This window comes from Narcine bancroftii, chromosome 6 (genome assembly GCF_036971445.1).
Source record: "Narcine bancroftii isolate sNarBan1 chromosome 6, sNarBan1.hap1, whole genome shotgun sequence".
In the NCBI taxonomy this organism is placed as follows: Eukaryota; Metazoa; Chordata; class Chondrichthyes; order Torpediniformes; family Narcinidae; genus Narcine; species Narcine bancroftii.
In genome coordinates, this window is record NC_091474.1 from 98,950,323 (window position 1) to 98,969,555 (window position 19,233).

At 43.1% G+C, this 19,233-nt stretch overlaps 2 protein-coding genes across 4 annotated transcripts in view; one reads left to right on the forward strand and one right to left on the reverse strand.

The window, feature by feature from the left end:
* bms1 (BMS1 ribosome biogenesis factor) overlaps positions 1-19,233 on the forward strand; it is a 165,970-nt gene that overhangs the window by 34,010 nt on the left and 112,727 nt on the right. The window lies entirely within an intron of this gene.
* LOC138737572 (endogenous retrovirus group 3 member 1 Env polyprotein-like) lies at positions 1,921-10,587 on the reverse strand. Its single transcript, XM_069888235.1, has 3 exons — positions 10,282-10,587; positions 9,523-9,759; positions 1,921-4,397 (listed from the first exon to the last, which is right to left on the reverse strand). Exon 3 carries the CDS (start codon positions 4,042-4,044, stop codon positions 2,968-2,970), a length of 1,077 nt encoding a protein of 358 aa, XP_069744336.1. The 5' UTR covers positions 4,045-4,397; positions 9,523-9,759; positions 10,282-10,587; the 3' UTR covers positions 1,921-2,967.

Genomic DNA, 19,233 nt, shown 5'->3' on the forward strand with positions numbered 1-19,233 from the left:
ATATACACACACACATTACCTTAACTTTAAATTTTTACATATTTTTGTATATTTTCTTGCCGATCATCCTTCTTGTCACTCCTCCTCCTCTTCTCCTGTCCTGCAAATGTTCAGCAAATTCTTTGGCTTTCTTTGGGTCCGAGAACAATTTATTCCATTCCCCAGGAATGAATACTTTGAGTACTGCTGGATGTCTTAATATAAAGTTATACCCTTTCTTCAGTAAGATTGTTTTCGCCGCGTCGAATTCCTTCTTCTTTAAAAGTTTGAAGCTTATGTCCGGGTTTTAAAAAAAAATTGTCCCTTATATTCCAACAGCTTATTGTCTTCTCTGACCTTCTTTCTTGCCTGCTCCAGTATGTTTTCTCTTGTCGTTTATCTTAGAAATTTTACCAATATGGATCTCAGTTTTTGTTGTGGTGGTGGTTTCGGTACTAGCACTCTATATGCCCTTTCGACTTCGATTTCTTCATGTGAATCTGTCGTTCCCAACACCTTCAGGATCCATCCTTTTATAAATTCCATCATATCTGACCCTTCTTTGCCTTCTTTCAAGCCAACTATTTTTATGTTGTTTCGCCTACTGTAGTTTTCCAATACATCAATTGTTTGTGACAATAAATCTTGTGTCTCTTTAATTTTTTTCCCGCTCTCTTCCAACTTCCCTCTTAAATCATTTATCTCCATTTCTGCAGCAGCTTCTCGTTCCTCCACATTTTCTACCCTTTTCCCTATTTCAGTCATGACCAACTCTAAGCTTTGCATTCTGTCTTCAGCTCTTTTCAATTTTCTTTTGATTGAACTAAATTCTAATGATAGCCATTCTTTTAATGACCTCATTTTTTCCTCGAAAAAGGCTTTATCTAAATTTTGTCCTTCTATTTTACCTTCTTTCCTTTGAAATTCTTGGTCTTCTTCCTCCTCTTCTTCTGTGTCTGTATCTATATCTGTGTCATCTTCTCTGTATTTTTGTATCTTCATTCTTCTCTGGTAAGCTGTTTCTGTATCCTTGCTGGGCCTCCAGCTGCTGTGTCTCCTGTTGTTGGGCCTCCCGCTGCAGGTCGACCCGCTGCTGGGCCCCCTGCTGCAGGTCGACCCGCTGCTGGGCCCCCTGCCGCAGGTCATCCCCCTGTTGATCACCCTGTTGCCACTCACCCTCTTCCAGACCTTCATTTTCTTTCTCACCATTCTTCTTCTTTCATCTTTACTTCCCCCAGCCGAACGCCCCGATACTGGGCGTCTTTCAGCTGGCTGCTCCTCAGCTAAGTCCCCCTCCCGTTGGCGTTAACCTTTTCTTTTACTTGCGCACTGCACATGTGCAACTCTTCATGCATGCGCTGTTGTGCACCTCTTGGTTCTGAGCCATTTTTGGAGTCTCCCGGTCGGGCGGACACCACTCCTCTGGGGACTCACCAACACCAGAGATTGGCTGCTCTTCTCCACGGTGGCTCTCTGCCTCGATTTGCAGGTAAGGCCTTCTTCTTTCTGCTCCAGTTATTTCTCTGTTATTCTTATTTTTTTCTATTTTGGGTGCCATCTTCTGTCTCTTCTCTGTAACTTTATCTTTCTCTTCCTGTATTTTATGTTTATTGAGCTCTGCTTTTTCACACTTTTTTCTTTTCTCTGGAGAGGGCTGTTTCCACCTGACCAGCCACTACTCCATCATGTGACTCCCCTCTTAAACTATCCTTAACACTAAATCTATCATCAACTATGCGCAGGTGTACTAGTGTGTGTGTGTGTGTGTGTGTGTGTGTGTGTGTTATACCCAAACCATTATGGTCCAGGCCAAAATCTAGAAAGTTACTTCAAAGTTCAGTCTTTTAAACTCAGTGTTGCAGCATAGGCCTTTGAAACTCACTGGAGTTGTGGCTGCTGTGAGAAGTGCCTTCGCGTTCACAAAATATGCTCGAGACAAAGTTGAGAACAAAGAACATTTATTTATATTTACAACATTGTAAGGTTGGGTACTCTCCCCTTGCCTCGGTAAAGTACCCCGAGGGCGGGAAGCCTCTTTGTTTTTATACAATTTTCACTTCACCTCCCCTTACGTTTGTCCTTCTTGGATTGGTTTGGCACTTTTCCCTATTCATCTGACTCTTGACTGACTCCAACTTTCTCTTATCCCGTGCTCACACCTCCTTTCCCCACCCCCTATTAAACAAGCTTTTTGTGTGTACGTGCATATTTCTATGTCTGCTTGAATTCCTCTGTTATCTTGTTTACTTTGTTCTGTTTTTTTCATGCGCCATTTTACACAAAGAACATTTTAGCTTTTTCCTTGCTTTTTCTTTCTACCTTCTATAACTGTTTCAGAATCCTACCATTAAAATAATAACTGTTTCTAAACTCCTACAATTAAAATAATAACTGTTTCTAAACTCCTACAATCCCCCCCTTAAAAAGAGCTATGCTTTCAAACCTGTCTAAATAATAGAGGTTTCTTTTTCCCATAGTTTCAGAAGGTTCTCTGCCGCCTCAGTATAATCCTGTTGTTGCAGAACCATAATGGGACTGATTTGTCGAATGGCTCATCTAACCAAACACTGGAGGCAAGGAAGGATGCAAGGGATCAGTATTAAGGCAAGAAGTATAAAGGCAGAAAAGATAAGTTCTGAATGTATCCATGACCAGGAGGCACTAAACCATGTAGACAACCATGAGCCAACGGCGGGGTGCCATGTTTGCACAGGCACATGGGAGATTTCCGTATACCTGAAGAGATATATCTTTAACAGCTTGTCCATTATTATCAATTTTAAGGCAGCAATTGGAGAGATTCAGCTTGCCACACACACCACTTTCTGCAGCCAATAAATAGTCCATGGCGAGGCGGTTCTGATAAACGGTAGCCCGGATTTGCTGTTGTTCCTCTACCAACAAATCTAAGGCAGTAGGTGTCTGGTTAGTAATTATTTCTAGGACAGCCTGCAAACGGATTAAACAATTAAGCATGTAGATTGGAGTTCAGTACCCCCATGAACCATCCCGTGCCCACGTAGCTGGTCCATAGTATAAAATTATGTGTTCAGGGGGCCAGTCATCCCCCCCCCATTTGCCGATCTCAACCGAATGGCGTTGTATGGGGGAATGTAATCGAGTGGAAATATGTTCATCGGAATCTGGAGGAAGAAGATGAAAATGTGGTTGAATCATACCAATACAACAAGTCCCACTCCAGTCGGGTTCAAGGTATGTATAAGCCATATTCCCACAAATCCAGTATAATCCGTCGGGTGCATAGCTGGAAGGACTAGAATCTTCCCAGAAGGATCTCAGCGCAGGAATGGCCTGATAAGGGTTGAAACCAGTGCAATTCCAAAACTCAACGTCGGCAAGGTCAGATGTGTCATTAATGGGAACCGGGGGTAAACAGGGAACATCTGATCTATTAGAAGGGGACAGGAAACCGGTAGGCGGGGTTGGAACCCAATTTCCACTAGTAATATTTTTCCAGCGCCAGCAAGCCAAATCGCCCATTGGGTACCTGCCGTGTTCTTTAACCAAGCACTCAAAGCCTTGTGGATGATTTTCCAACTTCCAAGACTCACGGGATCGACCAGAAGTGCTAGTGGAAAGATTGGAGGCAAGAAGTGTACGATCATCCAATGGCTCACCTCTCCATGGCCAAGTTCCATCCCGGGTTGGTCCACTACAAATCCAACAGTTGCGGACCCCAAGCTCCTGGACTGTAAGCTGGTGTAAATCAACCCATAAGTTATCCCCAAGTCTGTGTCTATTCGCCTGTTTCCTGGCCCTCTCATACAGGCTCTTGCGGACTCCATCTGGGGAGGTGGTAGTTGGAGCCATGGTCGTTTCCAGTTCCATGTCCGTTGCCGTTCGAATTAAGGGGTCCCCTGGATTGCCGAAGCCAGGAGACATACATATCCGGCCCCAGGGTGGACAGCCACGAGACCCACCTCCCCCACGACACCAAAGAGCCAAAAACGTCCTGCCCCCGAAGGAGCAAATCTTAAAGGTAACATTTGCTACGCATTGGACTGGCACATTCGACCAAGCCTTAAAGATCCGCTCCTGTCTCATTCCACCTCCCTTCTCACCTCCCTCAGTGCTGCCCCATATCCAGTAGGACTTTTCACAATCCAGCTGGGAACGGAGGGGTAAGGTAGTCCTCTTTCAAATATTTTTCACACAGCTTGTAACATTGATTAGTTTAACAGCAGCAATGAAACAACCCATCCCCACAATAGAGTAAAAGACAAATTTTTAACATTTTCTTGGATCTTTCTTTCGCAAAGTCAATTTAACTCTATCAGGGTGTAACTTGGACCACCACTTGGAGTCCCGTGGGTCCTCGTGAGTCTCGGGGGCCGAACGATACCTCTTTACTCGCTGAACATGGATCCAACCCTTTTCTTGAGTGCGAACTGCAGTGTCTGTAACAAGAAGGACACAAAAAGGACCATCCCAGGTTGGCGTCAACTTAACATCTTTCCAACTCTTTATCAATACCCAGTCACTGGGTTGAATGGTATGTGTGGGGAATTCCAAAGGCGGCGTCTGCGCTAGAATCCCCCTTCTTCTCATATCAGCCAACGTGGTGGAAAGTTCCTGCAGATACTTAGATATAAATTGGTCATTTGCCTCTGGTATTGGGAGGTCTGTATGGGAGCCCAGTTACGGAAGGCCGAACACATTTCATACGGGAGACGGCAATATCATGACGGGGAGCAGTACGAATACGAATCAAAGCCAGGGGTAAACATTTAAACCAGGAGAGATCTGTCTCAGCACACAAGCAGGTGAGCTGAAGTTTAAGCGTCTGATTCATACGTTCTACTCATCCTGAACACTGAGGGTGCCATGGGGTATGTAATTGCCAATCTACGCCCAAAAATCTACAGTGTAAAGTGCGGTCCTCTATCCGAGTCAATGGTCTCGATAATTCCGTATTGTGGAATTATCTGCTCTAGAATTAATCGAACCACTGTTCCGGCTCGATCATTTGAAGTAGGAAAAGCCTCAACCCAATGGGTAAAGTGGTCCATCCTTACTAACAGGTACTTATAATTACCGGACCTGGGCAATTTAGTGAAATCAACATGCATGCGCTAAAAGGGGCGCACAGTCAGGCCATGACCGCCACTCATGGACTTGCGCATGGAGGCTTTATTTACCTTTTGACATAGGAGACACCCCTGAACACTTTGCTTAGCAAGGGTATAAATATCAAAGCAATAGTACCGGCTACTAAAGGCATCAACCAGTGCCTGTGTTCCCCAGTGCGATTGGAGATGGAGTCCAGTTATAACCTGTCTTGCAACTGCCGGATTTAATACATGTAGCCTGTAGTCCACCACAGTCCATCTCGGGCTTTATACATCCCCTGTGTCTCCATCTGCCTCTGCTCTGCCTCGGTAAAAATAGGATTTTTCTATAACTCCTGGGGTACAGGTAACAACACGTACATTTGTATAGTCTCTCCCATGGATGCTTCCTTTACGACCTCATCTGCCTGTCTATTACCTCGGGCTTCGGGGCTTTCCCCTATCTGATGTCCCCGTACATGGACCACGGCCACCTCCTTAGGCAGCATTAAAGCATCCAAACATTTGATTATTAAATTTTCATGGACTAATTGTTGGCCCTTTCCTGTAATTAACTCCCGTTCCTTCCAAATTTTTCCAAAGGTATGTATAACTCCAAAAGCATATTTAGAATCTGTATGAATTGTTCCTACTTTCCTCTGTAGCCCCTGGAGGGCTCGATACAGTGCATATAAGTTGCATGACTGAGCCGACCAGAGACCCGGGAGGCGACCAGCTTTGATAACAGAACCATCTTTTCCATCCACTATGCCATATCCACTGTAACGAGTTCCTTCTATACAACGAGAAGAACCATCTATAAACCATCTCTCTCCCTCACATAGAGGCCCATCCCCTAGATCGCTCCGGATCTTAGTTTTCAAATCAATTATTTCCAAGCACTCATGTACCAGCTGATCATAGGCCGTTTCACTTGACGGAGATACTAAGAATGCAGCTGGGTTCTGGTCCAGATTAGTAACCAGCGTCAAGTCATCTCGGTCCATCAAAATTGCCTCATATTTTAGAATTCACGAATCAGTCAACCATCTACCCGCACTCTGTAACAGAATAGTTCTAACTGTGTGCGGGGTATGGACAGTCATGGGTGCGCCAAAGGTAAACTTTCGACCCTCTTCTACCAGGACAGCGGTGGCAGCAATAGCCTGGACACACTCCGGCCATCCGCGGCAAACTGGGTCCAATACTTTGGACAAAAATGCCACTGGTTGCCGGAGCCCCATTCGCTCCTGGGTCAAATCACCCGTAGCTGCCCCATCTTTTGCATTAGTAATAAGTGAAATGGTTAATTCAAATCAGGTAATGCCAACACTGGAGCCTTGGCGAGACAACTCTTTATCCTCTTAAATCCCTCCATTTCTTCCTCTGTCCAGACAACAAGAGAATTATCTAGGCCAGCTAACTTATCATACAAAAATTTTACCAAACTAGAATAATTTTCCATCCAAATTCGGCAATATCCCACCAGACCAAGGAACTTCCTGAGCTCTCTGGCATCCTTGGGAGGTGGGACCTGCAAAATACCACGCATTCTCTCCGGGCTTATTCGCCAACACCCCTGACTAATTAGATGGTCCAGGTATTTTACCTCTGCCTGCACAAATTGCAATTTCGCCTCACTTACTCTCAGCCCCTTTTCTCCCAGAAATTTTAACATATCCACCGTATATTGTTTGACAGCCTCCTGTTCTTTTCCTGTGATTAATAAATCATCTACATATTGTATTAGTTGACAGTCTGATCTTTTTGGAGCTTCTTCCAACACTTGTTCTAATACCTGGCCAAACAGATTAGGGGACTCTGTGAAGCCTTGCGGAAGAACTGTCCAGCGATACTTGTTCTTTCGTCAGTATATGGGTTCTCCCATTCAAAGGCAAACATGTCCCTACTGCCCTCATCCAGAGGGCAAGCCCAAAAGGCATCTTTCAGGTCTATCACACTAAACCATTTACTATTTGGATCTATTTTTCCCATAATAGTATATGGATTAGGCACAACGGGGTATCGGGCCAGAATTACCTTATTTAACTCTCGTAGGTCCTGTACCAGCCGAAAAGTACCGTCTGGTTTTTGAACTGGCAGTATTGGGGTGTTAAAGGGGGACATACAGGGTTCAAGTCACCCGTCCAATAATAATTGATCAATTACGGGTTGTAGTCCCTTCCTTCCCTCCATTGGGATTGGATATTGCTTTTGTCTGACGATCTGATTGGGGTCTTTTAGTGTGACCCGAAGTGGGGTAACATCCAACCCCCCCTCTATTTCCCTTCTTGGCCCACACCTTGGGGTCGATCAACTTGCGATCTCCTTGTGACAATGTGTAGAACTGGTCCCCAATTCCCTTTCCTTGAGGCCGGGTCCCGATACCCAATAAATCCTGCAAATTCTGTCCCAGCAGGCAGACTCCTGCCTGGTGAACCAGTAGAATGTCTCCCCTTATTACTTTTCTCCCCATTTGTATCCTGAGGTCCCTTACTTCTGGAACTTCAAAATTAGATCCCCCGACTCCCGAAATGACTATTTTTCCATTAGGCACCATTCCTTTGGGTTTGGTTAGAATACTAGAACGAGCTGCTCCTGAGTCTACCATAAAGATCATGTCCTCTTCGTGGGGTCCTATGCTTAAGTTTACCAATGGTTCTCCATGCAGCCCCACGGCACTCTTTATGGGAGAACCTTGACTTCCCTAATCTTCCTCCTCCATCAGGGCATAGGACCGTGTGTCCCTAGCCCTCTAGGGGCATTCCCTCTTGAAGTGTCCCTCTCTTTTACAATAGTAACAAACCTTAGGCCCTGTATGCCATCCTTCGTTGGGACCACCTCTTGGGGCCCCCGCTCGTGGTCGGGAACCCTGTGGTTTGTCCCATCCTTCAAATCCTGGCCCTCCTCTTTCTCTCATTCCCATCCATCCGCCCGGACCATTGGTCCGGCGTCTTTGACGTCCCTGCTGTCCATCTACGACTTCCTTTACCGCCTGCATTAATATCTTCGCCTTTCATTTCTGCTCATCCTCACTTCTGTGAACGTAAGCTCTCTGGGCTATTTGTAGAAGTTGTGATAATCCCTGTTCGTGCCAATTTTCAGTCTTTTGGAGTTTCTTATGTCTGGGGCTGAATTTGTAACAAATCCTGTCAAAACTAACTGTTCCCCCGCCGGCGACTCTATATCTAACCCCCCATATTGCTGTATTGCCGCCCGCAATCGAGTCAAGAAAGCTGAAGGAGTCTCCTCTGGGCCCTGAGGAGCTTTAAATGCCTTTTTTAAATTTTTCCCCTTGGGTACCGACTCTCTCATTCCCTTTATTAAATTAACCCTATATTCTTCCATTCGAGTTCAGCCTTCAGCAGTTCCTTTATCCCAATTTGGATTCACCAAGGGAAACTTCTCTTCTCCCGCCACAGCTCCTGGACCTCCTTGGTGTTCCCGATCCCATACTCTAATTCCCGCTTGTCTAATCATTCCCCTCTCATCTAGAGTAAACAAAACCTTAAAAATGGACATTAGTTCGTCCCAAGTGTAAATATTTAGTCCCAAAAACTGATCTAATTGCTCTGCACAGGCTTGGGGGTCCTCTATCAAAGACTTAATTTCTCGTTTAAAATTCCTCACTTCCGTACTAGTTAGCGGAACATTAACAAATCCCATCGCACCTCCTGGACCCCCCCCAAAGGCACCTCACGAAGGGGACACATGTGCACCTGGGATGGGTCGGTCCCCAGGCTCCTGGTGAAGCGGGGTCTCCCTTACGTCGTCTAGGACCCAAATCAAATTCCCCGGCTTCTTCCTCACGGAGGGTTTCACACTGCTCTTCCGATAATCCCGTACAGCCTGGGTTATATGCCTGGGGGGGGTAAGAGGCGGCGGAGGGCCCTTAAGCTTGTAACCTAGTCCTTATCGTATTTTCTCGTTCATTTTCATTAATGAGTTGTGGAGGGGTTGGAGTGGAAGACGTAGGGAGGAAAGGATAAAGCGGGCGGGGAGGAGAGGGCAAGGGAGGAGCTGGCTCAGGATATGGTGGAGGTAATGCCTGCAAGGGGTCCCAATTTTCAGGGAGAGGAGCCAAGGGCTCCTGTTCTTTAGGTTTTGCCGGATCCCTTGTAGTCATCACCATTTGGTTCGATTCTACAAATAACCAACAGGCAGCGTAATCCCTGCTCTCGGAGTCATCAGGTCTATTTTCATAAAACCACATATTCAGTGCCTGACATACCCAATCCTCATCTGAACCGTATTTTGGCCAAAATACTGAAGACCCCTTAATTGGATTCTTAGGCCACTCGTGGCAACAGTACTGGATCATTTTCTTTTTATCTTTCCCGCGGGTCTTTCCCGCACCCCAATTCATCAATTGCCTCCCCAATGGGCTTCCCGGGGAAATTCTGTCAGTCGGTCCTATTCCCGGACTTTTCTTCCTACTTCCTCCCCCACCCATGGAAAAAATAAATAGTCTTACCCGGCTGGCGAGCCTTCCTAGCACGTCACTTATACGGCTGTCCCATTGTTTGTTCTCAACGCCTCTTCTTGGATATCACTCGCTACGTCCACTGGCCGGACACTCGATGACCAGGAGTCCGGCTAAATCAGCCGGGGTGCACCAACCCCCTTTCAGACAAGCACCAGTCAGAGGAGGGAGTGTGATCCCAGACGATTCCCCAAGTTGTGAGAAGTGCCTTCGCGTTCACAAAATATGCTGAGACAAAGTTGAGAACAAAGAACATTTATTTATATTTACAACATTGCAATGTTGGGTACTCTCCCCTTACCTTGGGAAAGTACCCCAAGGGCGGGAAGCCTCTTTGTTTTTCTACAATTTTCACTTCACCTCCCCTTACATTTGTCCTTCTTGGATTGGTTTGGCACTTTTCCCTATTCATCTGACTCTTGACTGACTCCAACTTTCTCTTAACCTGTGCTCACACCTCCTTTCCCCACCCCCTATTAAACAAGCTCTTTGTGCATATTTCTATGTCTGCTTGAATTCCTCTGTTATCTTGTTTACTTTGTGCTGTTTTTTTTCATGCGCCATTTTACACAAAGAACATTTTAGCTTTTTCCTTGCTTTTTCTTTCTACCTTCTATAACTGTTTCAGAACTCCTACCATTAAAATAATAACTGTTTCTAAACTCCTACAATTAAAATAATAACTGTTTCTAAACTCCTACAATTAAAATAATAACTGTTTCTAAACTCCTACAGCTGCTACAGACTCACAAATTTTCCTTGCATAGCCTTTGAAGAAATGTCCATCCACACCAGCTGTGGTCACAACACTCCTGGTCCTTTTTTAGGCAAGACTTGAACTGGGCAGCCTCTACAAAGCTTCTCTCCAAGTGATCTTCACTGTTAGTCACAATCAAAATGAAGCACTTTTGCTTTCCAAAAGAACCCTCTTGGCACAGGTCAATCCACCGAAAAGCCCCAGTCATTCACAGAGCATGCTTTGCTCTGAAATCTATAAAATGGCTGGCCATAAGAGCTGCTTCAATCAGCTGCTTCCTCTTCAGCCGACAGCGTGGTTCTCCCTTGCAAAATCACAATGTCTTTGCAAATGTATCAAATCTGGATCAGTTCTTCCAATGTTTCGAATTGTCACTGGTATGTGACTTGTGATGGTTCTTGTGTGAAATGTTGAATGTTAACTGTAACCATTCAGTTCCTCCTGACCTCACATTTTACTAAACAGGAGCTCGTAATAATGGTGCAGAGGGTTGTTGTGGATGGTGTAAAGCAGTGGTTTTCAAACTGTCCCTAAACTCGCTTTCCACCTTAAGCAGTCCCTGTCCCATCGGTGCTCTATGATTAGTAAGGGATTGCTTAAGGTGGGATGTGAGTGGAAAAGGAAGTTTGAGAACCACTGCTCTAGACCCAATTGTTACTGAAATATTTTGCTTGAAAAAAATTGTCATTGGCCCATTTCCTTTGGAGTTACGAAACCGTGCACATAACGTGTCAATTAGGGACGATTAAAACAATGGTTTTCAAACTTTTTCTTCCCACTCACATATCACCTTAAGCAATCCCTTACTAATCACAGAGCACTTGCGGCATAGGGATTGCTTAAGGTCGAATGTGAGTTGGGGGGAGCAGTTTGAAGCCACTAATTTAAACATTTCCCTTTCACCCTTGACCCATGTCCTCTAGTTTTTAATCTAACCTTGGTGGAAAAAGCCTGCTTTTTACTGTATACTGTTACGAGTCCAGAGGACCCCAAAACCCAGCAGCAATAGATATGCACCACGACAAAGGGTTTCTAAAACAAATGTTGCTTTTAATTATCTTTGAACATGAAGATAGAATCAAACTTTCTTATCTCTATTGACTTACTTAACCTCTTCCCCCCCCCCTTCTAATTCTAAGCGCATGTGTGTGTAATGTTTATGTAAGTTCAGAAAAGTTCTTTGGCTTACAGTCTAATCTCACTGGTTGCAGGCAATTCTTATACTGTGCACAGAACTTAGCATTAATAAAGTTTACCAGGCTTTGGTGCTTAACAGGTAAATGGCTACCACTCAGGAGGGTTCTTGTTTGTTTTCAGAGAGAGTGTTTTCTCGTTCCAGGACATCCTTTTTAATCAGCCACTCTAGTCTTGCTGATGAAACTTGCCCCCTTCAGGGTTCTCCAGATGATAACATCTTTCTTTCAGGTCACCATAGAGTTCCTTTCTGTTTCACCCATTCCAAGGGAAACACCAGACAGCCAGTTCTCTCCTTTAACCAGGCTGTTCTCCAGAGCTTGCCAGCTTGTCCCTCTGGAACTCAAGTCTGTGTCTCTCCTCTCTCTCACTCCCTCCCCCTCTGAGAGCCAAGCCTGTTCTGCCCCCTGCCTGCAAAGATCATATGCTCTTCCAGACAGCAAACTGTTTTTCAGACAAAGCTGCCCGGCATGTTGCTGCATTGTTGCCTTTTGCAAATGACAGTCCATCATGAGTCTGTGAGCACTCTGCAAAACTCCTGCAAAAATTCTGTGTTAAAGTATTTGTGTGTGACCTGATCTAACAAATCTTTTCCAATTTATCTCCCAAACACCTCTATATACTCTGACACAATACCCATCATCATTTTGTACAACTCCATCAAAACTTCCTTAATTTTTCTATGCTGCAGGGAATAAAGTCATAGCCTGTTTAACCTTTCCCTGTAACTCAGTTCTTCCAAGTCTTGGAAACATCCTCTTAAATCTTATCCTTTAGTTAGGATGAAGAGGGGGGGCAGAAAAGTGGCAGATAGAGTTCATTCTGGATAAGTGTGATGTAATGCATTTCGGAAGATTGAACTTAAAGGCAGAATATGTGATTATTGACAGGATTTTAATGTGTTGAGGAACAGAGGGATCTTGGTGCAAGTCCATAGACTCTGAAGGTTGCCATGCAAGTTGATAGGATAGATAGTGTATGGTGTGCTGACCTTCATTTATTGGGGGATTGAGTTCAAGAGCAGCGAGGTAATATGAAATTCTGGTTGGGCCACATTTAGAGCGTGATGTTCATTTCTGTCCATGGAAGGATGTAGAAGCTTCAGAGATGGTGCATTGGAGATTTACCAGGGTGCTGTCTGGTTTGGAGAACGTAAGTTATGAATAAAGGTTAAGTGAGCTAGGGCTTTTCTCTTTGGTTCCATGATGGATAAGAGGCAACTTAATAGAGGTGTATGAGATGATGAGAGGCATGGATAAGGTGGATCGCAACAATTTTTTCACTAGATTCCCAAAAAGTGTGAGGATGCATTCTGTTATGCCTTGAGATGTGTCCATGAGACTACAATCCAATGATTCCTCCCTGGTAATTCATGCATGGTCCAGGAAATCATGACGCATTCATCCAATTCATGTTTTTGTGGAGAGTGAGTAATATTAATTTACAATCTCCCCCTTCCCCACACAAAGATGAAAGTAAAACATTCAAGTGTGCACTCACGGTGGGGGGGGGGGGGGCAGGTGAAGGATCTAGTCAGACGTGGGTTAGAAGAGCTCTCCATGAAGAGTGATTAAAAAGATGATTCCAAGTCAACAGTCTAAGATTTTACATGCTAAAAATAGAAAATGACAGCTACGAAAAATATGACCCAAAAATCTAGGGCTGAAGTTGAAAAGTCACCAAGATCATCGACGGAAAGTCCACAAAGGAGTGGTGAAGAAGGTGCCGCCATGATGTCGGAGCACACTCAAATAGACGGGGGCGGGGGGAGGAGGTTCAACACTTGATCTGCAAAAGTTGCTGGAAACAATGGAGACATTGAGTGGACAATTTTCCAAAGCAGAAAATGTGCAGAGAGAGGTGGCAGACAAAATATCAGTGATGGCAATGGAGCTTGAAAACCTGACAACTCGGGTGGACCAGGTCGAAAATGTCCAGATAGCGGCTCAGGAAAAACGGAAGGCCCTGGAAGAAAATTGAACGGCCTGGAAACTGGACAATCGACTCCTGCTGGATAAAATTGATCATGTGGAGATTTCAGTTGAAGGAATAATGTCCCTATCATCGAGCTAAAAGAAGGGATTAAAGGGAATGATTCAGTGGGGTTCTTTGAGGAATGGATCACACGAGTTTTGGGAACAGGAGAGAGCCCACTGGACCCTCAGCCCCAGAAGACCAGATGATTAAAGATCATGACTTGTCCTGGTAAGATTTCTGAGCTCCTGAGATAGGGAGGCAATGCTAAGAGCAGCAGTAGAATATGCCAGGATAAATAATGGTCCAGTCGAGTAGAAAGATGGAAAAGTTTTTTTTTCAAAACCTTAGTGCGACTTTGGTTAAACAAAGAAATGAATTTGATGGCATCAAGTGACAACTGTGAACATGGAACATAAAGTACTCGATGTATTACCCAGCAATGTTGAGGATCATGGTGTTAGAAGGACCTCGAAGATTCTGTAAATCCCCAAAAGGACCACAAGGGGACCTCAGAATGGAGGAAAGAAGAACAAGAAAAGATAAAGTGAACTGTGAATTGAAAAATATGGGTAAAAGTAAAAAGAGTTATATTTTGAATGGTCTCTTATTGGCTAATTAAAGTAGTATTGAAATGTATTAGGAGAGCTCGGGAGAGGGTGAATACTTAATAAAATAGTAGCAGGGTGGGTATCCTGATTTAAGGGGGTTAATGGCACCAGTGAATGAGAGTTTTTGCAAAATATGCTGAAATCGAGGGGATGTACTTTTTCTCAGTACTACGGGCTTTTTTTGTGGGCTTCTGGGGTTTCTTTACATCACTGTCAGTGGAGGGACATCAAATGTACTTTTTAAAATTGAAAATTTATTGCACTGTATGGATAAGCAAAAGGGTCATATGATAAAGCTGGATATGTGTAAATATGAGCAAAACACTCAAATGCATTAATTATAATGGTAGCAGTTTAAACAGATCCATAAAGAGGAAAAGAGTCTTGGCACTTGAAAAAATTAAAGACAGACATAATTTTCCTACAGAAAATGCACCTTACAAAATTAGAACATAATAAATTTAAAAGACACTGTGTCAAGTCATTTCATCTTCTTTCAACTCTAAAGCATCTTAATTAACTAAATAAAACCTGTGCTGGTTGAAGACATGTCCATTGATTCAGCAGGAAGGTTTGTAATGGCACATTGTTGGATATATGTAGAATCCTGGACACCTTTGAATATTTATGGTCTGAATTTTGATGATGAATCCTTCATGCAGAATATGTTCTTAAAAACAGTGGAAGGAAGACAAAATGTATTGGTTGGGGGAGATTTTAATATTTGCTTGGACCCCATTCTTGGATAAATCAGCGAAGACGATGACAAAAGCAAAAGGTGCGAAAGTTCCTTTATCTTTTATGAAGGATTTAAATCTGATAGATATATGGAGACAGTCACTCCCCAGGGTGAGAGATTATTCATTCTACTCAAAGATCCAGGACTCGTATTCAAGAATTGGTCTGCACAATTGGAAAACAGAGTGGTTGACACGGAGTATCTGACTAGATTGCTATCTGATCATACACCGCTGATCCTAATAATAATGATACCAGAGAAACAAGTGAGTGTTTATAGATGGGGACTTAATTCTATTCTGTTGAGAAGGACCAATTTCTATAAATTTATTAGGGGACAAATAGAATTGTTTTTGTGATATAAATTTCCCCTCTATTAATGATAGTTTTTTTTTAAATATGGGACACAGTCAAGGCTTAATTTCATATACTAAAAAATAAAGAAGGAACACAGAAGGAATAAAGAAGGAGAAAGAAATAACCGAGCTGGAAAGGGTACGAGAGATCAGGTTCAAAAGATAAATATAAGTTCTTGGAAAATTTAAAAAAAAATTGAAATATAATTCATTAAATATTTAAAATAGAAAACTATTTTAAAATCAAACCAGAAATATTATGAATTGGGAGATAGAGCACTCAAAGTTCTGATGTGGCAATTAAAGGTGGAAGAGACATCAAGGATGATTAATGCAATCCAACAGACCCTGATAAATGTACATATAATTAGGAAGAAATTAACAACACTTTTAAACAATATTATACAAAACTGAATTGCTAGGTAACTCTATCGAAACAGATGAATTTCTCTCGGTGATTGAATTTGAAAATAAAAATCAGATGGAATTAGATGCCCCCGAGAAGAGATTCAAAAAGCCTTGAATACATTACAGGTGAAAAGAAATCACCAGGGGAGGATGGTGTACAAAGACTCTTCTCCTCTTTATGGAACCCAAGTTCTATAGACAATTTAAAGATCTTTTGATATCTCCTGTGGCTGGGCAGCAGAGACTCAGACTGTCTCAGAATCCTTCTTAACAGCTATTTATCACGGTGCTACCGAAAAAGAACAAGAGATCCACTAAAACCGTCCTTATATAAGCTAATTTCTTTATTAAATGCAGATTACAAGATTTTGGCTAAAGCCTGAGCTAATAGACTAGGGCAATATTTTACCTAAAATGAAAATTTGAATCAGGTAGGCTTCATTTAAACATAGAAACATAGAAGATAGAAGTAGGAGTAGGTCATTCAACCCTTCGAGCCTGCTCTGCCATTCAACGAGATTATGGCTGATCTTAAAGTTCAGTACCCTGTCCCCGCCTTCTCTCCGTAACCTTTAATACCCTTATACTGAAGAAATATATCTAATTCCCTCTTAAATATATTTAATGAACCTGCCTCTACTGTCCTCTGTGGCAATGAATTCCACAGATTCACCACCCTCTGGGTAAAGAAATTCCTCCTCATCTCGGTCCTAAATGGTTTGCCTATTATCCTCAAACCATGGCCCCGGGTTCTGGATAATTTGAGCAGATTATTCAGTATGATTTATCTGGCTAAATCTAAAGTGAACCCAAGTATAACTGTATCTTTGGATGCAGAAAAGGCATTTAAAGGGTTAGAGTGGCCGTTTCTATTCAAAGTATTAGAAAAGTTTGGAATGGGCCGAATATTTCTTCTTTCTTTGGCTTGGCTTCGCGGATGAAGATTTATGGAGGGGGTAAATGTCCACGTCAGCTGCAGGCTCGTTTGTGGCTGACAAGTCCGATGCGGGACAGGAAGACACGGTTGCAGCGGTTGCAGGGGAAAATTGGTTGGTTGGGGTTGGGTGTTGGGTTTTTCCTCCTTTGCCTTTTGTCAGTGAGGTGGTCTCTGCGGTCTTCTTCAAAGGAGGTTGCTGCCCGCCGAACTGTGAGGCGCCAAGATGCACGGTTTGAGGCGATATCAGCCCACTGGCGGTGGTCAATGTGGCAGGCACCAAGAGATTTCTTTAGGCAGTCCTTGTACCTTTTCTTTGGTACACCTCTGTCACAGTGGCCAGTGGAGGGCTCTCCATATAACACGATCTTGGGAAGGCGATGGTCCTCCATTCTGGAGACGTGACCCACCCAACGCAGCTGGATCTTCAGCAGCGTGGACTCGATGCTGTCGACCTCTGCCATCTCGAGTACTTTGACGTTAGGGATGAAAGCGCTCCAATGAATGTTGAGGATGGAGCAGAGACAACGCTGGTGGAGGCATTCTAGGAGCCGTAGTTGATGCCGGTAGAGGACCCATGATTCGAAGCCGAACAGGAGTGTGGGTATGACAACGGCTCTGTATACGCTTATCTTTGTGAGGTTTATCAGTTGGTTGTTTTTCCAGACTCTTTTGTGTAGTCTTCCAAAGGCGCTATTTGCCTTGGCGAGTCTGTTGTCTATCTCGTTGTCGATCCTTGCATCTGATGAAATGGTGCAGCCGAGATAGGTAAACTGGTTGACCGTTTTGAGTTTTGTGTGCCCGATGGAGATGTGGTGGGGCTGGTGGTCATGGTGGGGAGCTGGCTGATGGAGGACCTCAGTTTTCTTCAGGCTGACTTCCAGGCCAAACATTTTGGCAGTTTCCGCAAAACAGGACGTCAAGCGCTGAAGAGCTGGCTTTGAATGGGCAACTAAAGCGGCATCGTCTGCAAAGAGTAGTTCACGGACAAGGGCCGAAAATTTATTGATTGGATAAAAGGCCTTTATCATAAGCCATGGGCCAAAATTATAACTAATAATCAAATGTTGGTTTTCTTTGAGTAGATCCAGCAGGCAAGGGTGCCCACAGTCACCAGGTCTTTTTGTTTTGGCAATTGAACCATTAACGGAGGTCATAAGGAAGGATCTGGATGTAAAGGGATTCAGAGTTGACCAGGAAGAGCATAACATTAATCTGTTTGCAGGTGATTTTCTGTTGTATTTCTCAGACCCTGATGAGTCTTTGGCCAAACTACAAACCACACTGGAGAAATATGGAAGAGTTTCTCATTAAAAAATCAATTTGGAGAAAAGTGAAATTGTGCTATTAACAAATTTTGATTATGAAAGATACCAAAAAGGTAGTTGATTTAAATGGAAATCAGAAGGAATTAAATATTTAGGAATAATGTTAGATAATACCGTACAAAATACTTGGTATGAGAAAAGAATTGGGCATATTGAAGACTGTTATGAGGAAAGACTCAATTAAAACAAAAATATGATTTGTCCAATGGGACTTTCCACCGCTTTCTTCAATTAAAGTCCTTCTTGCGAGAAAGATGGGGTCCCGCCCTCAAGTAATGAAGTGGAAAGAATGCTTCTGGGAAATACATCTACATTTATAACTAGGATGTATTTTGTTCTCCAAGGTGAAAGTGCTAAGCCGGGCCTACAAAGGACAAGAAAGAGGTGGGGGTTGGACCTGGGTGTTAGAATATCAGAGGAGTGTTGGTCTGATTGGTGTATGATATCATCGATCAATGCGAGATATGGACTGATTCAATATAATTTCCTACATAAACTATATCTCACCACAAAAACTACACAAATCAAAATCCGAAATGTGCTTCAGATGTGTTGCTAAAATTGGAACTTTTTAACATTCTAACTGGTTGTGTAAAGTGTAAGACCATTCTGGTATGATATCACTGAAACACTAACATAGTGACCTTCCCACACAACCCAGAGCTGAACGTTCTGAGCAACCTTATGGACGTGAGCTACAAACTGACTAAATTTCAAATTTATTTTGTTAAAGTAGCTCTGACTGTGGCTAAGAAGTGTAGAGCAACCACTTATTGCGAAGATGTATACCCATGGAGAAAATTACTTGCAACTTAGAGAATAAATATGATACATTCATTAAGATATGGCAACCGTATTTAGATTATGTAGGGGTCCAATTATAAATGTGACCTTTCAATGTATGTAATGATGTGATATTCCAAAAAATAATAATGAAAAATGAGAGGCCTGACAGTGCATGGTTATATTTTTTGTATTTAATATTTTGATGTGTATAAAAGTTTAAAGATTGTCTGAATATATTTATGGAAAATGAAAAATATATATATTTTTTTAAAGTGTGTGCAGACACTACGATTGAAGTAAAAACACAATGCTGGAGAGCCATAACCGGCTCAACAGTGTTTGACCTGCTGAGTTTCTCCAGCATTGTTTTTACTCTACACAAGGGTGTTGATCTGTAATGGGATCAGTTCTCTCCCAAGCCACTTTTACTCTTGGTATATCGTTATAATCTCGATTTTCCTCTATTCTGCCTGTAAGCTCCGTCTTGTATCTTTTTACCCTTCTAATACCCCTCTTTAGGATTCTCCTGCATTTCCTGTACTCATCAAGGGATTTCTTTCACCTTGACTTCTGAAACCTGATGTTAGCCTCCACCTTATTTCTCGCAAACCAGACT

What these genes read in the sequence shown, in the direction of transcription:
- LOC138737572 (XM_069888235.1), bottom strand. Translation starts at nt 4,044, where the DNA reads ATGAGACAGGAGCGGATCTTTAAGGCTTGGTCGAATGTGCCAGTCCAA.